Source organism: Mytilus galloprovincialis, chromosome 10 (genome assembly GCF_965363235.1).
Source record: "Mytilus galloprovincialis chromosome 10, xbMytGall1.hap1.1, whole genome shotgun sequence".
Taxonomy (NCBI): domain Eukaryota; kingdom Metazoa; phylum Mollusca; class Bivalvia; order Mytilida; family Mytilidae; genus Mytilus; species Mytilus galloprovincialis.
Window position 1 is genome coordinate 3,987,456 of NC_134847.1, and position 22,986 is coordinate 4,010,441.

Genomic DNA, 22,986 nt, shown 5'->3' on the forward strand with positions numbered 1-22,986 from the left:
TCATGGAAATAATTACTTAAATAAACATCGATGTTTTACGCTTCTGTGGTTGTCATATTAAAATAGAAATCTACACTTTAATATAAAATATTTTTTACCAATAAAAAAACGATAAATTTATTTTATCAAAACTTCAAAAATGAACAATTTTTGCCAATATTAGGTTATTGGTAATATGTTCCATGCAACAACGAGCCTTGAAATTACAATAAAACAACCGCAAAACAATAAACACGGAAGTCAATAAGTTACGTGCGGATGCGCATGTGCAGCATCGGCCATGACAGAAAATATTTCTCAAAAGGGAAGTCCGAAACGTTGCAAAAATTAATTTCAGGTTCAAAATACAGTTATTTTCTTGGTGCATTGGGATAATTCAATGAGATTATGAAGAACGATCCTTCCCTTTATCTTGGTATGTTATGCCATCATTGAATCCGGTTCGTGCAGGTGACAATTCAGGTGATCACTTGACACATCTTCCCAAATATTTCATTGTAATCATTCTCTATATTTCTGTGTCATTATGTAGGTCGATGGTGACAGTCACGTTAACCATCCCTATGCACCTCTAGCGGCTACAACATCTCCACCTCGCAGAACAAAATCATTTTCTATTTAAAACAGGATTTTCTTCAGTTTCTTATTTGTGGGTCAAGGTTACATCCCTAAAATTGACATCTTTATTTTTCATTAAGAGAAGACCTGTCCTATCTCCACTTTATCAGTATCTCTGTGTGATATTACAGGAAAATCTCAGCATTCTGTCTGCTACGAATATAATATATCCTTAGTGTAACTGTTAAATTATTTCTATGTCAGATTGAAAGATATTTAATAATTTACATTTATTACATTATGTATTTTACAAACTTGATTGTTTGTAAATATTATTATCAGTGACCCAATATTGATAGGGTTTCTTGATGACTTTACACTGAGCCACATGGAAGTGAATCCAGGTGTGATGTCATAAATGTTGTTAAACATGGATATGAGTCATAAATATCAATCAGTAGTACCTGTATTCATAATGGGAAATCCCAGTTGAGAGTTTACAAAATAGGTCAATAATGATTATGATCTCCCATCATACTGTCATACATAACATTAGTCATTGATCTTTTCCATGCTAAATTCTATGGACAGAACAAATTACTGCTTTACAGGTAAATAAAAACATTTCCACCTTTATAATTACCATGTTTAAACCATACCATACCAATGTCCATACATGTCATATTGACCATTTACACAGTTTCTGACTACTGTTTATGTAATTCAAAGAGGGAATAACCAAGTTTTCATGTTTACCTTCTGCATTCACAACTTAATTTTGCAATTCCATACAAAAAAATGAAATTGAAACTGACATTTAACATGTTTAAAGTCATCGATATTTTTCATGTTAATGTGTTTTTATGCAGTTAAGCTGCATTATGCGAGCACCCTAGATTTGTGTTCTACCCAATAAATGCTGAAATACTTGCCATTGTTATTATCTAGTTCGCTACTATGTTATATATAACTAATTGAACATTTTTTTTATACTTTTTATTCTGGATTACAAAAAAAATTACCAGAAAAACCTTAAATGATCGTCGATTTATCCAAAAGTTTTGAAGTTACACATAGGAAGTAGTGCTTATTAAGAATCCTTGTGTAGTTCATTATGACTTGTGCTTTTAGCTAAGATGTCAAAGAACAATTGTATGAAATATTTAATCGCCGAAAATCTCTTAAGACAAGTAGTTAAGATTTCCCAAATGGCAAAAGTCGTAGGGATATTGTTTGTCATCAATACGTAGTACAACTACGTCAGTAGTCTATTATATAATAAGTTCAACTGTTCATGCTGTTGGCGGCAATTTCAAATTAGAAAAAGAAATTTTCGTAGCTTTTCAATTTGGAGGCAGGTGTGCAAATTAGCGGTGGTCCAAGGTCCGCGACCTTCCACTTTTGCAAGCGGAATTTCGACTAGGATAGTTGGTTTCTAGCTACGCCCGACGTAGTCACCTTCCACTTGGAAAGAAAATAAGAAATTACTTTGCAAACCTTTTCACCATGTTCACCAAAGTCTCCAATTAAACGAGCTAAAAACTTATTTTTATTATTATTATTTATGACAGCGATGTTTATTTTGTTCAACCGCTAGCTTTATACAGAAAATCGCCGACAAATATTGTATAATTCGAGTAAAATCGTATCTGATTGACAAAAACAACATCGTCAATGGCGGCCGTGAAGACAAAATTTTACAATATCGGATCCGATTCCGGAGACGGATAAGTATAATTCCGGGTTTGGCGATCAATTACTAAATAAATAAAAGCAGGTTAAAAAATAAATCTATGCATGGTAAATGAATATAAACACTAGAATTGTAAACCAAAAGATATATGTAAAAGAAAGAAAAAGCAGAAAAATATTTTATACAGAAACTCAAAATTAATTTTTGACAAATTTTAATTTAAAAATCAAATACAAAGTGACAGCAGGGAACAGTATATCTAACAATATACATGTTCATGGTCACAGTCTAAATTGTCTTTATCAGTCATAAATGATGATAATGCATGTAAGATGCTTTTAAAGTGTAAACATATTACTGCAATTTCGAAGGGTTATTTGTTTTTCTCAATTTTGAAGGGTCAATTAAAGTAGCTAAAAGTTTCTTTATTTTCACAAATAATGCACTATATTATATATACCTAATTGTAAGTAAATCATATGATATATAGGTGGCATTCTTTGGGTCACTCTACCCCTCCTGTTTGATAACTTGGAAACGGTCGAGTTCCCCCCCCCCCCTAAACCATACGAGGGGTAGATCCAGGATTTTAGGTCAGGAGGGGCGCAAACATAAATTTTCGCCAAGCAGAGCGAGGCTAAAAAAAATTGAGGTAAAATTATCGGAATATTCTTTATTAAGCTGAGAACAACCCATGCTTTGCAAATTTAAGGGGGGTGCAACCATATATATTCATATTTGTGACAATATGAAAAATCAAATGAAATATAGGAAGAGTCGCTTGGGGTCACCCCACCCTTCCTGTTTTAGAATTTAAAAATGGTCCAGATCCCCACCCCTAAACCATATATATTCATGTATGGGACAATATAACAAATCAGATGAAATATAGGGGGAGTCCCTTGGGTCACCCCACCCCCTCCTGTTTGAGAATTTGAAACCCGTTGAGATCGCCACCCCTTAACCATATATTCATGTACGGGACAATATAACAATTCAAATGAAAGATTGGAAGAGTCCCTGAGGTCACTGTACACCCTCCTTTTTGAGAACTTGGAAATGGTCAAGATCCTTACCCCTAAACCATATATACTCATGTATGTGACAATATAACAAATCAAATCAAATAAAGGGGAAGTCCCTGTGGTCACCCCAACCCTTCTGTTTGAGAACTTGGAAATGGTTGAGATCCCCACACCAAAACAATATATATTCATGTATGAGGCAAATTATAACTAATTAAATGAAATATATGTGGAGTCCCTGGGGTCACCCTACCCCTCCTTTTGAGAACTTGGAAACCAATGAGATCCCCACCCCTAAACCATATATATTCATGTTTGGGACAATATAACAAATAAAATGAAATATAGGGGAAGTCCCTAGGGTCACCCTACCCCAAGTGGCGGATCCAGAATTTTTCATAAGTGGGGGCCGCTGACTGACCTAAGAGGGGGCCCGCTCCAGTCACGCTTCAGTTATTCCCTATATAAGCAACCAATTTTTTTTCCCAAAAAGGGTGGGACTGGATAACTTATAAATTATTTGCCTTAATAAATAAATCATTAGATAAACATGAATGAATAATATATATGAATGTTTAATGTTGAGGCAACATTGTCACAGTTTTCATAATTACGGTTGCCTTGGTTTTTGGTTAACTGCCTTCAGCGCTTACAGCGCTTTGATTTAATTGTTATTATCCTCTTGATGTTTCATAACTTTTTAACAGGTTAGGGAGGATCCTCATTAATGGATATACTATTCTCATTTATGGGTATTATACTGTTAATATAAAACGGTATCAGTTTTCAGTGATTTTCTAATTAAATTTCAGAACAAAATATAATCACCTTGGTGGTTGTAAAAGTTTCTCTCTTCATCTGCAATTTTCCATTTTTACTGTTTTGATGAAACAGCAATTTTCAATTATAAGATCAGGAGTTGAACCACACTTAAGAATTATAGGGAGACATACTTCTTTCTATTTACCAAATAAGGAGAAGTAAAGGTCCAACAGGGAGCTCGAGACTTAAGAGAATTGAAGGATGCCATTAATGCCTTTTAAAAATCTGCCAGAGCATCTATAATTTTTCAAAGTAGCTTAAGCCTTTTGCAAGACAACTGTTGAGTTGGTATTTCCTTGCCTTGTCATCATGGTCATGCTTGTAGTCAAAATTAGCTGCAAATATAAATTGTAAAAAAAAAATCAACATTGTAAAATCCATTTTATTCTATTGATTCTTGCTTATATACATGTAGTTCTCTTAAATTTTTATTGCACCAGATGGGTGTCTCGACAATAAATGTCTCTTTGATAAACCTGGTCTAAATAAGCAGAAATTGTTAGCAATTTTTTTTTTGTGTACATATGTAACAATAATATTATTTTTTTTCAGATATATTGTAATTATGGTAGAAGGATGACCACAACAGAAATTGGATTAAATGTTCAACTGCTTCAAGACTTAAAACAGAAATATCCAGAAGTTGCTGAGCATGTTATAACCTTATGTGTTAGACAGGTACATGAATTGTTTTTTTACCATTATAGGCAACATTCAAAACTTTGTACTTTCCTGTATATTTCGTATGTCATGTATGTTAGGCCAAAAATAAGATTAAAATTGTTTGATATTGCACTCAGATAAAAAGCAGCCTAACTAAAAAAAATTATGTCACTTATCTTTTCAAAATTGTCTATCATGCTGTCACATTGTCTTCTTGTCCAAAACGTGTAAAATACTCCACCAGAATTCAAATGTGGCTTAAGAAAATGTATCTTTTGTTGGTTGCTGTATATGTACATGTACCTTCAATATTAAGCAAATCCTGAAGACATATATATACATATATATATATACATTGATAAGATATATTTAACATGTTTAAGTTCAAATTAATAATTGATTGCAAAGCAATTTCAATATTTGAAATTAAATTGTTGAGAGCTGAGGAATCATCTACCAAACAAGATTTTGTGGTTGAACTTGATGATTGTAAGACATTATTACATGTAATCATATTGCTCATGCTTGAAGATATCGATATGATAATTGGTATGTAGTTATGTCATGTTTATGTAGTCTGATGATTTTGTGCAGAGTTAACTTACGATCCTATGTTTGGAAAATTCACTCAAATATTCAGTTCCCACACCTTTTTTTTTATCATTGATGATGCTTGATGAAAACTTGGAATGGGTAGTAAACAGCAAAGACACTTTATTTTTAGTACGTTTGTTCATAGTAAACAGAAAACACAAAATAACAAACTTTGGAAAAAAGGGGGAGGGAAAAAAATTATCCTTTCACCACAGTCCACAGGCTAAGATACCTTACCTTAATTTCCTCCAGTCATAAAATTCTTTTTGAAAAATTCATTCTACAACAATTTATATAATTCATCACACACTTATAAATGCCAGCGAATTCATGGGTGTGATCTAGTATAGTTTACCTCATGACATAGTTATAGATCAAGTATAGCATTTTGTTCCAGTATGGAGAAATTTTAACCAGTATGGAGCCATGCAATACTCTTAAAATGCTTGTTTATGCATGTTATGTATATGCTTTTTCTTAAAATGTTGTAAATTTGTTATTCCATTATAAACTAATTAAGATTTACAGTATTTTTTAAACTATAGCCAGACAAAACATAACTAAACAAGCACAAAAACTTTACAAATAGTAAGCAACTATTGTGTCACTTTGTATTATGATAAATCAAAAAATCTCAGTGGAGATTTCTACATGTTGCTGATTTTCATTCTGACTTTTTCTTGTTACAGAATAAAAACGATAGAAAGAAATGTATAGAAGCTCTTGATAGAGAAACACCCAACGCTTTATTTGGAAACGATCAATATATACCTAATAGATTACAGGACATGCACATTACTGACCAACGTACAAGGAGTGATTCTGCATCGAGTGGAATAAGTAGTGCAAGCACGTCTAGTTCATCCTCACATAAAATTCCGAGTGAATATAGACCTCCACCAATGGAGCCAAGTTTTACATCTGATTTTAATCAGTATGTGAAAAACCCTGGAAATTGTATACAGAACATTGAATGTCGTGTTGCATCTCCGAGTCCACAGACAAAGACTAATAATGTTCCTCAAGGGATTCGGCAAATTCCAGTTCAACATTTTCAAACTATACGCAGTCCCCAAGAAAAACCGTCAGGAAGCTCACAAAATCCTTTAGTTTATAATATTTTATATCAACAAGGTGACAATAGACTTCCACCAAGCAGTCATGGTGCTGTTGGGCATCCTAGTTATATAAATCAGCATGGAAATATAAACTATAGTTTGCAACGTTCACCCATCACTAGCCAAGCTACAATGAATCAGGGTCCTCCGGTGGCCCAGCGATCTTTCTCTGTGCAGCCTTTAGTAGAACATGGGCAATTGAACATTATTAGATTACAACCGGGTGATAGAACTCCAGTGTACCAACCAGGGAACTATAATCCCTCTGGTTTACATGGGTCACATAGTGAACCCTATTTAACTGGAATGGACAATGGTACAACACCTTGTAATAATTATTACACCCCTTTGGTTGTTAATGTTGGTACGCCACCTGCGTATCATCCTGAACACGGAATTTCTCAAAGTGCTAGTGACATCAACATAAGTGGGGCAGTTAATCCGCCCTCATTTAAATACTTGCCAGATCCTGTAGGAGGTACTAGTCACGGTGATAATGGACATTTTTATCCTTATTATCCAAACGACTCTCATATTTCGGGACACCCTCCTATAGCGTCTCGGAGCAGTAGTTCCGAAAGTGATCACAGTGTGATAGGAAATCCAGACGGTGAAAGACGTCATGTGTCCACGTTGACTTTTCAACCGAAAGTGGTGCCGTCACCCAGTTCTAGTCATAGTAGTCTTAGTTCCGATTCATCTCATAATCATCCGCCTCCTCCTGACATTCCTAGGAGACAGTCTGGTAATATACAGGAGGAAGCAGCATATACTCAAGGTAAAACGCCACATTAAATATAAAAATGAATATATTCAGTGGATTGTTACTTTTACCAGTCAGGGGACTTACTTAAATGAGTGATTTTCTAAATCACTGATTCAAGTAACATTATTTCCATAAAGGTTGAGAGTAAGAGTTGTCTTTCTTTAATAATCACCTATTTAAGTAGTACAAAATAATCACTAGAAGAAGTGATTTAATTTTACTGTAGCTTTAAATATAGAATACTAATGATCCAGGGACTAATTATGTTCCTAACTTATCAGAACCAACCTCTGTGTTGTCTAGGATGACCAGGTCATTTCAGGTGATGACCTTGTTCTGAATCTAGGATAATGTCATAAAAATCACTTGTTTAAGTATCATACCTCAATTTCCTTCCCAAAAATCACTTCTTTAAGTATCATTATTTTAATAACCCCCACTAACTTCAACACCCCCGAACAGTGAAATTTTTATCGGCGAACAGTAGAATTTTATTACATAATCTGAAAGATGAAACCTTGAACTTTACAGGAAAAATACTCCCACTGCTGGGAAAAATCTGTGAAGAAAGTATCAGTTCATTATGTAAAGCCATTATTATAGCATTTTTTCAACTAAGATAGAATTTGCAGCTAAATGATAGCATCAAAGGTATAAACCTTGCTACTTAAAAGAAGCAAAAAATTCATTTTTTCAATTTTACTAATGAAAAGATATTTTTTTATACCTATGTGTTTAAAATTTTGATAAAACTACAAAATCCCAATTTGTGACAAAACTTTGAATTTGCTACTCAAATAAGTGATTAAAAAATCACGTATTTCAGTAAGTCCCCTGACTGTTTACAGTCTTCACGCTGAACTGCTAAATCTACAGGCCCGCAGCTCAATTTTTGAAAATTTTTAGTTAGATTCTGTTGGCCTGTTGGCCTGTAGGTCTGATTTTTACAGGCCCCAGAGCAATTTTACTAGCCTGGACTGCCTGGGCTGCCACTCGTTGTGAAGACTGACTTTTATTTTTCTAATGCATAGACCACGATATTAAAATCAACACAAAGAATTAAGTAAACTCTTAACCAGAATATTGATGAATACATTTACAAACCATTTGCTTGATCATGTTGGAGGATATTTTCAGGCATTTTGCATTAATTTGACCATGAAATTGTGTCAGTAAGAAGACAGTTTTACCTGATGAACAAGAAACAAATATATACAACATAAAAAATAGATTTGTTGTATGATTGCCAATGAGACAACTGAAATAACAATGAAGTTGATGTAGGCAATTTAAGTAAAGACTTTCACTTTCTGTTGTGTCTCTATGTAATGTAATAACTGAAGCAAATATTCAAGCAACCAGGAAGTAAATCAAATAGTATTTGTTTTATTGTACATACAATGTACATCATGCACACTGTGTATAAAGATTACAGCTATTATGAAATTATGTTAATGGTGAAATGAATGTTTCATTATTTTATTAAAGAGCAATTACAACTTTTTTATGCCCTACCTACGATAGTAGAGGGGCATTATGTTTTCTGGTCTGTGCGTCCGTTCGTCCGTCTGTCTGTTCGTCCGTCTGTCCCGCTTCAGGTTAAAGTTTTTGGTCAAGGTAGTTTTTGATGAAGTTGAAGTCCAATTGACTTCAAACTTGGTACACATGTTCCCTATGATATGATCTTTTTAATTTTAATGCCAAATTAGAGATTTTACCCGAATTTCACGGTCCACTGAACATAGAAAATGATAGTGCGAGTGGGGCATTCGTGTACTGAGGACACATTCTTGTTTATAAAGTATTACAAAATTTAAGACTGGAATGTGGTTGCTTAGGAAAATCTAGGTTGGTGATGGCAAATAGTTTGTGGTGCTCCATTACTCTTGTCTAAATAAATTAGATGTGGATGGAACGTTGTACATCAACATGATTAATGGGGTAGCAACCCAATGACAAAAACAAGAAAAATAAAAAAACAAAGAGACACTTGGAGCGCAATATAAAAATGTATATACAGTCTTCGAAAATAGAATTGTGTCTATACAGTACATTCTATGTCAAGTACTAAATGAATTAAACTCAAATTTTATAAATTCTGCTATCAACACTTAACTCTCCACATAACAAAATAAAGTTGTAGACTTCTTGGATAATTATAAGTGAACCTACAACATATTCAACAACTAAAAAAGATATAAAAAATAAAAAATAAAGACATACATGTAGATATATACATTTAAGACATATTTCATGTATTTTGTTATACCTCTATTTCATGTTCTTGATATGAAGTTGAAAAAAAATTTCTGTATTTTTCAGGACCGTTCACTATCATGACCATGTTAACTAAAAAAAATAACTTATCAGCATAAAATGTTTTGTTAAAAATGAATTTTTTTGTTTTTCAGCACTTATTAGTTTTCAAGATGATAGAATGTTAAAATTAAAACTTGATTTAGAATCAGAACTGAGAAAATTAGCCAAGCTAAGAAGTCAGGTGAATCAAATGGAGAAAAATATGTTAGAAAACAGACGCACCAATAGAAGTGTTAACTGTTCCCCATCAGTAAGTATAGAATAGTTATCAAAAGTACCAGGATTATAATTTTATACGCCAAACGTGCGTTTCGTCTACATAAGACTCATCAGTGACACTCAGATCAAAATAGTTAAAAAGCAAAATAAATACAAAGTTAAAGAGCATTGAGGACCCAAAATTCCAAAAAGTTGTGCCAAATACGGCTAAGGTAATCTACTCCTGGGGTAAGAAAATCCTTAGTTTTTCGAAAAATTCAAAGTTTTGTAAACAGAAAATTTATAAAAATGACCATATAATTGATATTCATGTCAACACCGAAGTGCTGACTACTGGGCTGGTGATACCCTCAGGGACTAAACGTTCACCAGCAGTGGCATCGACCCAGTGGTGTAAATAGTTATCAAAAGTACCAGGATTATAATTTTATACGCCAAACGTGCGTTTCATCTACATAAGACTCATCAGTGACGCTCAGATCAAAATAGTTAAAAAAGCCAAATAAATACAAAGTTGAAGAGCATTGAGGACCCAAAATTCCAAAAAGTTGTGCCAAATACGGCTAAGGTAATCTACTCCTGGGGTAAGAAAATCCTTAGTTTTTCGAAAAATTCAAAGTTTTGTAAACAGAAAATTTATAAAAATGACCATATAATTGATATTCATGTCAACACCGAAGTGCTGACTACTGGGCTGGTGATACCCTCAGAATCACCAATAGAAGTGTTAACTGTTCCCCATCAGTAAGTATAGAAAACAACGCACCAATAGAATTGTTAACTGTTCCCCATCAGTAAGTATAGAAAACAGACGCACCAATAGAAGTGTTAACTGTTCCCCATCAGTAAGTATAGAAAACAGCGCACCAACAAAAGTGTTAACTGTTCCCCATCAGTAAGTATAGAAACAGACGCACCAATAGAAGTGTTAACTGTTCCCCATCAGTAAGTATAGAAAACAGACGCACCAATAGAAGTGTTAACTGTTCCCCATCAGTAAGTATAGACAACAGACGCACCAATAGACGTGTTATCTGTTCCCCATCAGTAAGTATAGAAAACAGACGCACCAATAGACGTGTTAACTGTTCCCCATCAGTAAGTATAGAAAACAGCGCACCAACAGAAGCGTTAACTGTTCCCCATCAGTAAGTATAGAAAACAGCGCACCAACAGAAGTGTTAACTGTTCCCCATCAGTAAGTATAGAAACAGACGCACCAATAGAAGTGTTAACTGTTCCCCATCAGTAAGTATAGAAAACAGACGCACCAATAGACGTGTTAACTGTTCCCCTTCAGTAAGTATATATTGCTGATGCAAAGATGTAGACTTACCTTAAGAAACATCATTTTTCCCAATGCGCAACATTAAAGCTTAAGGTTGCCCAAAAGTTTCAGTGCAATTGGACTGATTGCATGAGCATCACATACTTCTTTTTCCTTCTGGTTAGAGGGCAGGGGGCATTGTTTTTTTTTCTTGCATATGGATGCTAATTCAGTGGCCACAGTGATTTATTTTTTATTTTCATCCTTAAAACAATAAAGAAAGATTGCATGCATACCTATTGAAGTTTTACTCCTAATTTTGAGTAGTTCAGTTAAAAAATCCATTTTTAAATTCAAATTTCAGCATATTAGAATTGTCATTTTCCATTGGTTGACAGATACTTGCATGTGAAAATTTATACATCTTCTTGATATCATTGAAAATTTAAATTTACTATTTTTAGATAGAAGATGTTGCCAAGTTAAGGGAGGTGAACCGAAGGTTACAGACAGACATCCAGGTCATGACAAGGGAGATTGATAATTATAATAATGGTCTATGTAAGTCTTATATAGCTGACTTGGCCGTACAGGGACCTACAGTTGTCAATTTCTATGTCTTTGGTCTCTGGTGGTAAGATGTCTAATAGGCAATCATACCAGATTGTCTTATATATATATTATGTGCAGAAAGACCAATTCCCTGTTTATAGGATACAGATATTATTAGTTACATAGTGTGCTAGTGACCTAATACGGTATATATGGGGTCAGTAAATTCCATATGGGGTGAGAGCGAAGCTCGAATCCCCATATGGAATTCACTGACCCCATATATACCGTATTACGTCACTAGCACACTATGTAACGAATTTATCTTACCGACTATCTTAAAGTGTAAAATTTAGACTAGTGACATATCAAAATGAGCAAGTCTTCAATACGTTAGCGTTAACATGATTAAGAAACTACTTCCTTTGATCATACAAAAACAGATGCAAGACTGACAACTTGTTAGATTTAAATGTGTTTTATGAATTTATTTCACTTTATCATCACTTTTTTCGTCTGTTGAAACCTTTAAGATTTTTTCTCAGTACTGTTTTGTTTTTCTAAAGGGACGTAACACCACTACTAACCGTGTATGAAATAAGCCCCGCCTTTTTATTACCTTATATGGAATATAAAGGGACGTAACTCAACTACTAACCGTGTATGAAATAAGCCCCGCCTCCCAACTAACCTAATATTAAATATACACGGCTTCCACGAGGACGCTTTTAACCAATCATATTCCTAGAAATGTATAGGAGGTAAGATAAAAACAATTATTATAACCTGATAACTACTTATTATGCACAAAATATTGATACAGTTTTATTTTTAACAGGTTATAGAACCAAACTTTACCGAATTATTCCATGAAGTAATATATGTGCAAAATTCTTTATATAATACAGTACTTATCATGCTTATATTGTGGATTTAAGAATTTCCAGTAATGTATTGAGACAAGTTTTAATGTCTGTACTTCTTGTTACAGTGGCATGCATCAAGCATGTGTCAAGCCTTGATAATTTTGTTGTGAGTCTTGTGACACATCGAAAGATTATGATAGAATAAACAGGATGATACTTGCATACTGCTACTAATCATCATGTTGGTTTATCTAACAATAGCCACCAGTAATAATGGCCAATCTTAAATTAAGAAACAGCCAGTAGAAATACCTACAGGATTTTCAAGCTCATGAGAGGAAAACAACAGACAATACCATGTCAAAAAAACGAAGCAAACAGCAGCCTACAAAATACAACATAGAAAAACTAAGCGAAACCAACACCTGGCCTCACGGTCATAAAACTTTCGAGCATGGTTTTTGTACTCAGACTCAGAATCAACCAATCAAATTGCTGGATTTCATGTTTCGAGCATGATTTTTGTGCTCCGAGCACTGAGCAAAAATCATGCTCGAAACATGAAATCCAGCAATTTTAAAACTTTGCTCAGTGCTCGGAGCACAAAAATCATGAGTAACTGTTATGTCTTTGAAATTTGCATGACTTGTTAGATTAATGTTTTATTATTGTTTTGTAGTACCATTAGGAGTCTGTGACCCTAATGCACTAGAGCAACAGAACTTTTTCCAGAACATGAATCCAGGACAAAGGGGGAGTATTTTTGCTCCCCCTCCTCCAGATCCACCTACCAGTGATTGTAAGTATGCAGTAGTGCTAAAAAATATATGTACTTTTCTGTTGTGATCTTATGTTTTCATCAATTGCCACTCAAATTGTTATGCATAATTTGCAAAATATGGAAATATTGTGGCCATATAAAACTTAAATCTTTAAAATTTATGAAAAAATATGTTTTTCAAACCAAATATATAAATAAAAAAAACATGATGTAAGAGAGCCAAAGATAACAGAGGGACATTCAAACTGACTACTCCATGGCTTAAAAAGAAAATGACATACAGACAGAATTTACATTATCTATGTTATTGTTGTAATTTATAGCTGTTTGTTTCTGACATAATAAAGCTGTTTGTTTCTGACATGATAAAGATTTGTTTTTCTATTTTTGTTTCAGCACCACCACCACCTTTACCCCCACGGATCCATGCCATTCCTCCTGCCCCACCCCAACAACCTCCAACAGGGTCAGGGGATTCAGATGGGGATGGAGAGCAGTGGAGTTGTTCAGCCTGTACCCTTCTAAATCATCCTGCCTTAAACAAGTGTGAATGCTGTGAAATGCCAAGAATCAACTCTTCACCCCCATCAACAGGTAGAGTGAGCCACACCCACCCAGGCAATCAACAGTTGTGTTTCTGTCATGATAAATGATTCTTGTTAGAAGTTGAAAGTAGAAAGTGAAAGTAGACTGTGATAATCATGTTTTGTTCTATTTTTAGCCAGTAATCATTACATTCTCATTTCACATTATATATATATAAAAATAGAAAGAGTGAAATTGGTATATCAGAAATCATAATGCAATAGTATTATATGTGTGAAATATGAGCATACAGGGCAGTTTTTGTTTGAATTGTTTAATATCCAAATCTATTCAAATGACAAAAAGTGCAGAAATATAACAAATATCTGAAGAGGTATAGTGCATGATGTATTCTTTGTTGCTATATGTTGTTCATAATTACATGTCAAGTTATTTTCACTCATTTTAAAAATTTGCTCTTTTTTTATGCCTAATATATTTCCCCCCCTTTATATTGAAATGAAAATAGGGTTTTCATGAATATGATAAGGAACGTGAATAAAATTTGCATTTTTTATTACAAGCACAAAGAAGGAATTAAATGATATTCAGATTCAGTTAACTATTGTCATTCATTTTGTACAGGTTGGACATGTTATACTAAACAAATGCATCTATTACAAAATCACAGAGTTATGCCAAAGAAAAGTTTATACAATTTTAAGTGGACATTCACTGTCAGTTTCTTCATCCGTTATGATAGCATGAAATATTTAGAAAGTTCTGACACTTGCATTTATAGTTGTTTATAGACTTGGCCAAATTTTAAATTCTGTGTGTATACCATATTCTGATTTAATTTTATTTTCCTTATTCTACACACTTATGTAAGTTGTTGTGCTTTTTTTTCTTGTCTTAGTTTTAAATTTCTTTTGGTCAGTTGGGCTATGGCACACAGAAATATATTTAGGTCTTTCTCAGTTATAGTTTTAAGATGAAAGTTATTGTTTTGGCTACGTTTGAAATTTTTTGGGGGGTTTTCTATTACAAGAGGAATTTGTCCTCAAAACTGTCAAAAGGAATAATTTATGCCGAGTATTTGATGTAATGATAAATCAGAATATAGGGTTAAGATTTAGTGATTTGAATTATTTCTTGTAGCATATTAGTTTAAAAAAAACCCCACAAACAATGTATTAGAACACCCAAAATTAATCAGACAATTTGTCAAATTGAATATCCATATCATTCAATGTTTATAAAAACAACAAATAAGCTACAAACAGCCATAAGGGTGGGCAAATAACAATTTCAAAAATCACTCAGAAAATTTTCAAAAAGAAAAGACAATTTAATTGAATTACAGCTCTCTCTCTCTCCACAGTTTGCCTAAAAGGATAAGAGTCAATCCCCTTTATTCCTGTTCTGAAATTCATTATGTCAATCAGTGAAATTTAAGCCACCAAATATCTTGTAGTATGTTTTATTTAGACAACTCCAATTAATTTCCAAAAAGGTCTTCGAACAGAATGCAAAATAGAACCTAGCAGATCCTACACAAATTTGGACATGAAGTTCTGTATTTTGATTAGATTATGCTACCGTAAATAATGTTTAGATGGAGATGACAATGAAATTGCATGTTGGTCACAAGCATTACAAGATTTGCATGTTATACACAACCGTACACCTGTTTTTGTTTTCATTGTTTTTATTGTGTAAAATGTGTTTATTTCGTTGCAGGTGTATCTTCACATGGGACTTAACACCAGCATGCTAGTTTTGGACCTGGTTTTATTTTTATCATTTGAATGTCTCAGATGTTGTTATGTAGATTCAGATATAACCAATCCGACTACCTGACCAATTTTCATTCTCCGTGAAAACCTTTCGTCTGTCTTTCATTGACGCTCTTTACTTTTTTCAAAGCTTACAGTTACTGTGGATTTATATTTTTTGTCATCTTCGCAAATTTTTTGTGATTTAGTGAATTCTTGGGGGATGTTTTATTTTAGGGTTTAATAAATCCCTGCAAACAAGCATATAGGCCAATACATATGTACAAGAATTTTGGATTGGGTAAACTTAAAATTTCAGGGTTAAACTCCTACCTGCGAAGCTTAAAGAAAATAGTGCCAGACAAAAACTCCTACCTGTGCAGCTTAAAGAAAATAGTGCCAGACAAAAAAAATCTGAATCCACAGTACACACATATTTGTATTTATATTATGCAGTTTTAATAATTGTTGTGAAATTTAAAAAAATATTTTTGAAATTATCTTTTTTTATTTGAAACAATTTTGTCCGTTTAATTATAAGTTTCTTGGAATAACTTGGGAGTTATAAATAAATTTATATATTTGCTTCACTATATATTTTCAGTGTCACTAGATTTGTAATTGAACAATTTTTATAGAAGATTTCCAACCCCTGTGATAGATTTATATACTCATTATTTTGTTTTTGCACCTTAGGCCAATTTAAGAAATGTCAGTGTTTCAGGTTCCTTTTTCATATTGTTATGGAGGTGGGTTATTGCCTTAGGCCAACATGAAAAATGTCTGTATTTCAGGCTCCTCTTTTTTATTGTTATGGAGTTGGGTAATTAATGTTATTGATATAAAAATAAAGAGATGTATGGTTCGAATAAAATTATTGAGATTGGTAATAATTTATATCTTATAAAAAAAATTTTTTTAACTTTCCACCATTGTGAGAACCAAGGGGGAAAATACAGATGTAAAGATTTTTAATTGAAACAATACTGAAGTAAAAACTTCATTAGTTATTGACAAATTTACCCTACTTTTTACACCGAAACCTGAAACTCATTCCATTTTTGGTTGGCCTCAATTCTATGTTGCAGTTTGTTTTAAGAAAGAAAATAATAACTTAATCAATCTATGAAGAATTTCCTTTAAAAAGAGAGTTAATCTAAAGCCAGTATTTACTATTGTTGTCGTTCATGAAAAGATTCAAGATTTATTACTTTTGGAACTTTATATAGTTTTTATTCGCTATTTTGTCATTTGGATTTATCCATTGTACACATAATACACATCTGCAAATTTTTAAGACAAAAAATGGCAATACTGTTGAGTGTGGACTCATTGATATTCATTGAATACTAATTCTTTTGGAAATGTGGGTATACAAAAAAAACATAATTTCAAAAATTCATGAATTTAAATTTTCTATCATTCTATAGGTTTACTGATAATTTACATGCTAAAATCAAAATTCTATGAAAATATGATAATTCCAAAATCCAATTGTTATGCTGGAAAATCAAGAAATTCACAATATTGTAGATTTACTTAAATTTAAAGAACTTTGAAAAAAGGTATTTGGCTTCACCAATTATACTATGCATGCAGTTATCTATGCACAACCTTTGTTTACATAAGAAAATCCAGGTGTTTTTCAGGTGACTGAATTGAAAAAGTGTATTACTTAAAGGCAATTTTACGTTTGATAATTTTTTTGTCACATTTTTTATGTCCATCTAAGATTGTATCAGGTACTTCAAAATTTGTACAAGATTGTGAAATAAAATAATTCTGACTATTTTCAAAGTATAAGGTTTGATTTATAGAAATAATGGCAATTTTGAATTGTATTTTTTGAAAGACGCAGCATAAAGTAAAACCTATTTGATACCACTCCCTTTAAAAAAAAAAGCCTTCACAACATTTACATAAAAGCTTGCATATAATCTGGCGCTTTGCTACAAAAATTAATTTATGGAAGCTTTTCCTTTAAAGTATACAATTTTTCTAGGTATTTAATTCAATTCAGAGATTTAACATTACAAGAGATATGACTCCATATAAATCCAATTCTTGACTGTGATTTAATTTTATATTTTACAAATGGCAGAAGTTTGTAACCATATGTTCAGCCACTATTTATATTGTAAAACATCCTATCTGTTTCCTGCTCCAATACCTACCTTGAATTTCAATACTTACGTATAATCTTTACAGCTTCATTGGATAGAAATCAACCTAAAAAAGTTAAATAATGGAAAGTATGTAAACCAACTTATTTTCACGGATACTTTATTTCACATTTAGCCCTTTCAATTCCATTTCGCGGTAATTTAATTTCCCGATTTTTTAACTAATTTGATGTAGTTAAATAAGGAAAGATGCAAGTTTTACATATTCGCAACGATTTAAATTCGCGTTATTTTTCTACTCGCGAAAGTCGTGAAATTTATTTGGTTTACAGTATGTAAATGTTTGAAAATCCCTACTCTTTTAAGGAAGGGGGGCAGCAAACAATGGTATATTTTATTTGGCCTTAGCATACCTGCCAACTGTCACTATTTGTGGGGGATTTCCCCCATGAAGGCTCCAAAAAATAATTTTGAAAGATCAATTTTGTCCATAATTTTTAACAAAACAATTAATTTTAAAATGGCCATAGGCTTGTTAAAGTAAGGAGAAGCCAAAAAACAACTTTAAAATGTATTTGAAGGCCCCATTGAAGGTTTTGTAGGACTACATTGTTTTACATTATAGCCATCTTGCACGTAAAACCCCCATGGGCGTTTTGAAAAGTTGGCAGGTATGCCTTAGGGAGGCAGCAAACAATGGTATATTTTTTTTGGCCTTATATGAATTTCACTTTACTTTCATATGCAGTTACACCATGCAATTTATCATTTCAGAATCTAATGCATTCTGGATAATATTTTCAAAAAGTGGCACCAAAACTTTGATTTGTTTAAAGCATACTAACAATGGAAATTCAAATAATAAAGTAACATCATTTTCATTTTGGTGAAGGAACAATGAGTTACCCATAATCCTTTAGATTCTGAAATGTAGCTACACCATGCAATTTAAAACACATTGTAAGAAACAACCTGAAATAAGACATTTGCTCATGGATGTATTTATTTATCCCGCCATATTTTCTAGACAATCATTTTGTCTGTTACTGTAAAATAACTTGTGCTTCAGTGATTTTTCTAGAATAGATTAAATTGTATACATATAAAACAGAGCGCCATTCTTAAGCTTTAATTGAAGAAAATTAAAAGATGATGTGCCATGAAAATTATCCAAAAGAATTTTCATCTTAGTCTTGAAAAATTTTGAAAGTTCGTTAGAACTCTTATGATTTTTTAAGGATCTTTGATCACAACTTGAGGAATTCCAATGAATTATTGTTTATGTAGTTTTTAGAACATCAGATTTTATAACAGTTTGACAATATAGAAATCTGCAAAATAAATTATCAGTATTTCGATGATAAAGACAACAACCCTTTTGACCAAAAATCTATGAGTAAAATCTTTCATAAGGCATGAATATTACCAGTATAAAATATGATCAATTTTATTTTGAGATTTTTTGTAAAAAGAGTCCCTTTATTTTTTAAAATACATGAAGCTAGTTATTCCCTAATAGACATTTAAAGGGAGAATTTCCAGTTATGGAAAGAATAGCTATTTATATACATTTAAACCATACATTGATTTGAGGCGCCATGTTAAAGAATAAGCTTTCTGCTTGAGTTAAGGGGAGATAATACAAAATTATTTCAATGTTTTGTACATGTTCTATGCCTATATTGATAAAGGGAGGCTTTATACTTTATATTTCAAGAAAATAATTGTATTTAAAGACTTGCCCTTTGTTAAAGATTTTTATGATTTGGATAAACAAATTTTGAAGGAAATGGTCATGTTTGAGATTTAAATAATTATTTAAACAATTGGTACAGGGGCTTGTACCATGCTCACTGTATTGACTGTTACAAAACATTGAAACAAGGGTACTGAATCTGTGTTTACTAAGCAGGAAGTGAAAATACCTCATTTTCAAGGCATTAGTCATCTGTTTAAAAATTGTTATCTCTTTTAGTAAAAAAAAAAATCCAGTCATCTGTAGGCATTGAAATGCTGTAAATTTAGAAATTATTGTGTGCATTTATTATAGAGATTTTGACATTTAAGACTAAAACACAATTTTAACTTTTGCGATATTGAAAAAAAATTCTGGTTAATTCATATAAAAAATTTCAAAATGTGAGTTTAAATTATTGCGATTATAACCCTATCACATTTTTTGCAATAAATTCTAAATTTACAGGATGTGATCAGCTAAATACAATATTGTCTATTTAGAACTAGTAGTGTACTTCCAAGTTAATTTCTTTTAATTGTGACTCAGATTTCAAGGTCTTTCATTTTAATGTGGTGTTTACAAAAATGTATGAGGCCAAAATGAATGAAAGTAATTGTGTTCAGTGTTTCCTTTTCTATCCTATTTACATACCTCAAAATACTGATAAAAAAAAAAAAAATTGTTTACCATTTTTGTGGTAAATCCTTACAACATTTACTCAAAGTAAAATAACTGAGCAAAAAATAATTGAATGTTTAATGTTACATGGTCACTTTTTAATTTGTCTTTACTATGTGTAGATAGATGAACTGTTACAAAACATTTAACGATAAATTTCTATAAAAACTGATAAAATTATTTTTACATTCTTTCGTGGCTAGATTTATTATGATATTAAAATTCATTTGTCACTGAAAGTATAAGAATTATATGTTAAAAATTTGAAAACAACACAATTAATAATTTCATGTGTCCTAGGCAGATTCAGTGAAGAAGTCCGTATTTTAGATTTTTGATCAGACATATGTCTGGTTTATGCAATGTAAAGCTTCACAATTAAGGAACATTTCATTTGTTTAAAAAGATAGAAACCAAAAGTACATTATAATAATAGAAACCATGTTTGATTAGTCTGTAGACCATTGTTTACAAGTGTTTAACAATAAAAGGGCATTTTTGTTTTAAAAAGTATGGTATTCTGAATAAATCATTGTCATATGCATCAACTTTTGTAAAAAAAAACTAATGTAAATTTTATGCTGTTTTCTAGAAAATCTTATATTCATACAAAACCAATTTTACTTGAAAATCATGTAGATTTTGTGGTAAACATTCAAGTCTCTAATTATGTATAACTGTGTATTCATTTATTTTTCTCGTGGATTGCTAAAAAAAATTATATTCGTGGATATTTGAATTCTTGGTTTTGCCGAACTCTGTATACAAAGCATATTTAAAATATATTATTCGTATAACATCTGAATTAGTGGTTCACCTGTACCCGTGAAAAATTGGTATCCTACGAAAAAATAATGAATCCACAGTATATTGCTTTTGGGGAGCTTAATAATGCAAAAGAAGATCTCTCTTCATCAAATAGTCTTATTAATGAAATGTTTTTTCTGTAGTTCACTTTAACTGTTACTTAATAGAAGGTTACTCTCATGTAGATGTTTTTTCTGTGGCTAATGACTTTGTGCAATGACTTATTTTAGAGAAATACAGTACATTACAAGTTCATGTTTGTTTTTTTTATATTTTTATTATTTCTTAGCTGTTTTTCATGCGAAGTTGTTAATTTTAGAAAATAGTATATTTAGAAATTACACACTATTTTTATGTGGAAAAGGAGGGGGGATTTAGACAAGAATTGAACCTTTAATGTTGAATTGTTAAAAGATTAGCCATCAAAAGGTTGTGATGACATATAGAAAGTTAAAGGTCTTAGTAAAGTTGGAATCCAGACATACTTATAAGACATGTCCAAAATGTTCAAATGGTTGTTCATTAATTTCAAAAGTTTAAAAACGTTTTTAAAGTTCAATTGAGATTACAGTAGTAATTTTTAATATGAAAACCAAAAAAGGCTTTTGTAAAACACATCCACACATAGAGGAGAAACATTACCTTTTTTTTAGTGATTTTTTTTACCAAAAAATGAGCATTTAATTTGAATGTACTGTATCTATATACTGTTAGATGATTTTATATTGTTTATCATGTTTATGATGAATTCCATTTTAATAATCTATTTATAGCTTACTCAGATGCTTATCTCACATAAAAACAATCCCAGGATCTTTACTCTATGGGTTTTTCATCTTGCCAAAAAAAGGGGGTCTTATTTAGAATTGGTTGTTCTTGTTTTTCTACTGTTGTTGGCAAAGCCATACTAATAGTATGTCTATGTAGTTGTTTCATCCATCTTTTGTTATCAACTGATTTTGAATATGGTATTTGTTCCTCTAGAGTAAAAATCCTGGAATTGATAAACTTTTCTGCCAATTAAATATCCCATATAAATTGTAAACAGAATCTGAATGGTAAGCCAAAAAGGTGGTGACTTTTAGCAAGTGATGCTAAAAAATGATATATGTCTTTTTGATATACTTTGTTTTAAATATCTATTTAAAGAATGTTCGGTATTTGTTTTCTTTTTTTCAACAGAATTAATTGTAATTTGAATTAAGAAAAATCTATATAAATACAACGTCATACTTTTGGAACTAACAATGGAGCAAAACCTTTTAGAAACAGAAATATTATCTTGAACTATCTTTTAGAAACAGAAATATCTTGTTCAATAGAAAAGATATTTACAATTTTCCTGTTTTCAATTTTTATCCAATTACAAAATAAAACGCATTAATTATATGAATACTGCAATTAATTCTTGTACTTAAAATAAGACATGAGAAAATATTTCTGTTCAAATAATAATACATGTTAGCGATCTTAAAGTAAATTTAAAACAAAATGAAGTAGAAATTAAGAATATCAAAAGGTATTAAATGTTAAAGATAGATTGGTTACTATTTATAGACATTTTGGTTTGAATGTGGTGCTTGTATGAGTAGACTTTATATTGAGTCTTTTGAGTTTGTACTATATTAAAGCTTATAATAATATTTATGCACGATTCTGTGCATATGATTCACTTGTGTATAAAAATAATTATTATTATGAGAAATAAATTGTTGATATTTAATTAACTTTGTGTATTTTATTTCATGATTGACTTCAATTTCATTAAGTCGTGATACTTTTTTCGAGGTATGGTATTTTCAATTGTAAAAATGAAATAAAAAAATCCCATGTTCATTCTATATGACTAACAAGAGAGACGAAAGACACCAAGGGATATTTAAACCCATAAGTCGAAAATGACCACATTGCAAAATAAGAAAAATACGAAGAGACAAACAACGTGGAAAAACTAGACTGAGCAACAAGAAACCAACCAAATGAAAAATTAACAAATAAATTTTGGTGCTAAAATCATCTCTTTCGTTGTAAAAAAAATGTTTGTTTTTCAAACAACCCTCGTTGTCAATTTCTTAATGTAAGTCAAGATGTGTA

General features: G+C 31.7%; 1 protein-coding gene across 3 annotated transcripts; it reads left to right on the forward strand.

The window, feature by feature from the left end:
* Positions 1 to 255: 255 nt before the first annotated feature.
* LOC143049675 (TGF-beta-activated kinase 1 and MAP3K7-binding protein 3-like) lies at positions 256 to 22,615 on the forward strand. Of its 3 annotated transcripts, XM_076223325.1 has the most exons (8): positions 256 to 415; positions 4,651 to 4,776; positions 6,045 to 7,251; positions 9,651 to 9,808; positions 11,509 to 11,605; positions 13,142 to 13,261; positions 13,640 to 13,837; positions 15,512 to 22,615. In XM_076223325.1, exons 2-8 carry the CDS (start codon positions 4,675 to 4,677, stop codon positions 15,532 to 15,534), a joined length of 1,905 nt encoding a protein of 634 aa, XP_076079440.1. In that variant the 5' UTR covers positions 256 to 415; positions 4,651 to 4,674; the 3' UTR covers positions 15,535 to 22,615. The 3 variants fall into 3 exon arrangements, with proteins under 3 accessions (XP_076079440.1, XP_076079438.1, XP_076079439.1); XM_076223323.1 differs by lacking the exon at positions 15,512 to 22,615 and having other exon boundaries at positions 13,640 to 15,504; XM_076223324.1 differs by lacking the exon at positions 15,512 to 22,615 and having other exon boundaries at positions 261 to 462; positions 13,640 to 15,504.
* Positions 22,616 to 22,986: the final 371 nt, after the last annotated feature.